The sequence below is a fragment of the Nicotiana tomentosiformis genome, chromosome 2, assembly GCF_000390325.3.
Source record: "Nicotiana tomentosiformis chromosome 2, ASM39032v3, whole genome shotgun sequence".
Classification (NCBI taxonomy): Eukaryota; Viridiplantae; Streptophyta; class Magnoliopsida; order Solanales; family Solanaceae; genus Nicotiana; species Nicotiana tomentosiformis.
The window spans coordinates 170,332,580-170,335,639 of NC_090813.1; the positions used below are offsets into that span (position 1 = coordinate 170,332,580).

Sequence of the window (3,060 nt, forward strand, 5' to 3'; positions counted from 1 at the left end):
ACACTGCAATCCATGTCTTCATCATCCAGAAACAGCTTCCTTATGCTAGCCAAGGCTTCATCTTCCTCACACTCCCATATCATGTCAGCTTTATGAAATGTCTAGTGCAAATGTGGTACCGATTGTTCCAACAGATAATAAGGACCGCACCATGGTGGTGACCAACCCTGGCACTCTTGCCAAGTATATTCCTACCCAAGTCCGAAAGTTGTACCATGATGCTTCGGTTGTACCAGTTTGGTGATCCCTTGGAGGTTCTTGCCGAGACCCTTGCCAGGTTCATACCCTGTCCATAGCAGTATGCTTTCTATCTTGTTGCTCCACCATTTGTCCATTTCAATTGTGTTGACGCGCTCAATGCGATGGTATGTTTCTCCACTTAAATTCTTCATATTCTCGATGATCGAAACAATCTGATTGGTATAAATCGGATTATTTCCGTCTCCGTGGATGATCACCTCCTGGTGGTTCCATTCAAACTTCACGGCCTGATGCAGAGTAGAGGCCACTGCCCCAGCGGCATGTGTCTAGGGTCTTCCCAACAATAGATTGTAGGTAACAGATATATCCAGCACTGGAAACTCAACATCAAACCAGGTTGGGCCCATTTGTAGGCTGAGGTTGATTTCTCCGATTGTGGCTCTTTGAGATCCATCAAACGCCTTTACACTCATACTTCCTGCTCATATCTCGTGCAGGACTTTACCCAATCTCTTCAGAATGGTCAGTGGACATATATTGAGACTCGAACCCCCATCTATCAGGACCCTGGCAATGAATTTATCTTCAAATTGCACTGTGATATGTAGTGCCCTGTTGTGACTTAGTCCTTCTGGTGGCAGCTTGTCTTCATGAAAGGTGATTTTGTGGATTTCCAGTACCTACCCGACCATGTTGGCCATTTCCCCACTAGTGATGTTGGTGGGTACATAAGCTTCAATCAGTATCTTCGTCAGGGCATTCCTGTGTGTCTCAGAGTTTTGCAGCAGTGATAAAATGCATATCTGGGCAGGAGTTTTGTTCAGATGGTCAACCACAAAGTATCCTCTCACTTGCACTTTTCTCCAAAGGTCGTCAGGGCCAGTCTCAATGACAGGCGGCTTAGATACAACTTCCTTGCTTGTTCCTCCCAAGTGCTCAAGTGCATAAACCCTGCCAGTTCTGGTCATGCCTTGTGCTGTACCTATTTCTTCCATTTTTGCTTTTCCTTTTCTTTTCGCTTCCGCAACATTGTCCCATGGTATAGCATCAGACTTGTAAGATAGCTTGGGTGCTACCATCACAGTGAAGGGTGTGGTTACCTCAACTTCAAACGATGTTGGTGCGCTTACCTCGACTTCAAGTGGTGCTTGGGTTTGTACCACAATGGGCGTGAACGTGACTGGAGATGTTTTAGGATCATCCCCCTCCTGGATGAGTCCAATTGACCCTTCCGGATCCCATTCCTCATCGGTCTCAATCACATTCATTCCCTCACCAATGTGATCCGGTAGAGGATTGTTACGAACATTGGGTGCGGCTTCTTTTGCCTGTATGACCTTGGTGTCGATCAATGTCTGAATCTTGTCCTTCAGAGTGCGACACTCATCAATGGTATGGCCCTTCATGCCTGAGTGATAGGCACATGTCTTGTTTGGATTAATCCATTGAGAAGCATTTTTCATAGAAATGGCGGGAATGCGAGTGACATAACCAGCAACCTTCAATCTCTCATATAGTTCTTCTATGGGTTTAGCGATTGGAGTGTGTTGTCTGGGTAGTCTGTGATGGAAGTTTGGTCTTGGTTTTTGGTAATTTTGCAGGCGGGTGGTGGTGAGTGATAATATGCGGGTTGGGTGTTATAGGCGTGGTAGGTGGTGGCATGATGTTGGTATCTGGGGGGTGAGGACGGGTATGTGGGTGGAGGTGTTGGGTATGTGAGAGGAGACTTAGGACCCTAGGCCACCACTACAGCACCCACTTCTTTCTTTTTAGAGATACCTCCTGACTGCAAAGCTTTATTTGTGGGCTGTAGTGCTTCGAAATTTGTCACCATTCCACTCTTAATTCCTTCTTCTATTCTTTCTCCCAGCTTGATAATGTCAGAGAATTTATGGTTTTCAATAACCATCAGCCTTTCATAGTACTGCGGGTCTTGAGCTTTGACGAAGAACTTATTCATTTGTTCTTCTTCAAGCGCTGACCTTACCTTTGCAGATTCAGATCTCCACCGAGTGTCATACTCGCGGAAAGTTTCTGTTGGTTTCGTCTTGAGATTTTGAATGTAGAAAACATCTGGTGCATTTTTTGTGTTGAACCTGAATCTATTCATGAAATCTGACGCCATGCTCACCCAATTAACCCACTTCTTCGGGTTTTGATTGATGTACCAAGACAAAGCATCTCCTGTGAGGCTTCTCATGAATAGCTTCATACGGATTCGTTCATCGTTGCCCACTCCTACAAGTTTGTCACAATATGTCCTTAGATGAACCTTCGGATCACCAGTTCCATCGAATATTTTGAACTTGGGAGGTTTGTAACCCTCCAGCAGTTCCACATCTGGTTGAATGCACAAGTCCTCATAATTCAAACCTTCAATGCCCTTACCACCTTCGACGCACTGAACTCTGCTAGTGAGCTTCTTGAGTTCTTCCGGCATGTTCTTGATGAGCAGGTCCTTCTAGGTTGAATTCAGTATATATAGGGTTTGTTGTGGGTTGTATGGTAAAGTTTCCACATATATGGGATTGCTTTGGAGAACTCCAGGAATTTGGGCATAAGGGTGGTCATTGGTTGAGTGTTTGGGATCAAGAGTAGGTTGTGGCATGTTCTGGGGAGCGTGATAAGTGGTGGTTTGTAGGTATTGAGTCAGATGATGGTGGTGTTGTTGAGGAGTAGGTACTGGTGGAGGGTTGTGGTTCTGAGGAGCTGTGGTGTATTGATGTGGTGCGGGAGGATTCGGCGGTGGATTTTGGTTCTGCGTGTTTTGGGGTGGTGCCGAGTTTTGGGCATTTGGATTTTGTTGGTTGATATCAGGGACGTTTAGGGTGAGGGAAAGATTTGCCATGTTTCGGACCT

The 3,060-nt window shown here is 45.7% G+C and overlaps 1 protein-coding gene across 1 annotated transcript; it reads right to left on the reverse strand.

Moving 5' to 3' along the window:
- Window positions 1-881: 881 nt before the first annotated feature.
- LOC138906073 (uncharacterized) lies at window positions 882-2,641 on the reverse strand. Its single transcript, XM_070194595.1, has 3 exons — window positions 2,416-2,641; window positions 1,981-2,274; window positions 882-1,723 (listed from the first exon to the last, which is right to left on the reverse strand). The coding sequence occupies exons 1-3, from the start codon at window positions 2,639-2,641 to the stop codon at window positions 882-884; spliced, it is 1,362 nt and encodes a 453-aa protein (XP_070050696.1).
- Window positions 2,642-3,060: the final 419 nt, after the last annotated feature.

What these genes read in the sequence shown, in the direction of transcription:
- LOC138906073 (XM_070194595.1), bottom strand. Translation starts at nt 2,641, where the DNA reads ATGCCGGAAGAACTCAAGAAGCTCACTAGCAGAGTTCAGTGCGTCGAA. An exon ending in GGGCAACGATGAACGAATCC is followed by an intron (nt 2,275 to 2,415) that starts GTATGAAGCTAT and finishes AAAATGCACCAG; the next exon opens with ATGTTTTCTACATTCAAAAT. An exon ending in TAAAGCTTTGCAGTCAGGAG is followed by an intron (nt 1,724 to 1,980) that starts GTATCTCTAAAA and finishes CTAAACCCATAG; the next exon opens with AAGAACTATATGAGAGATTG.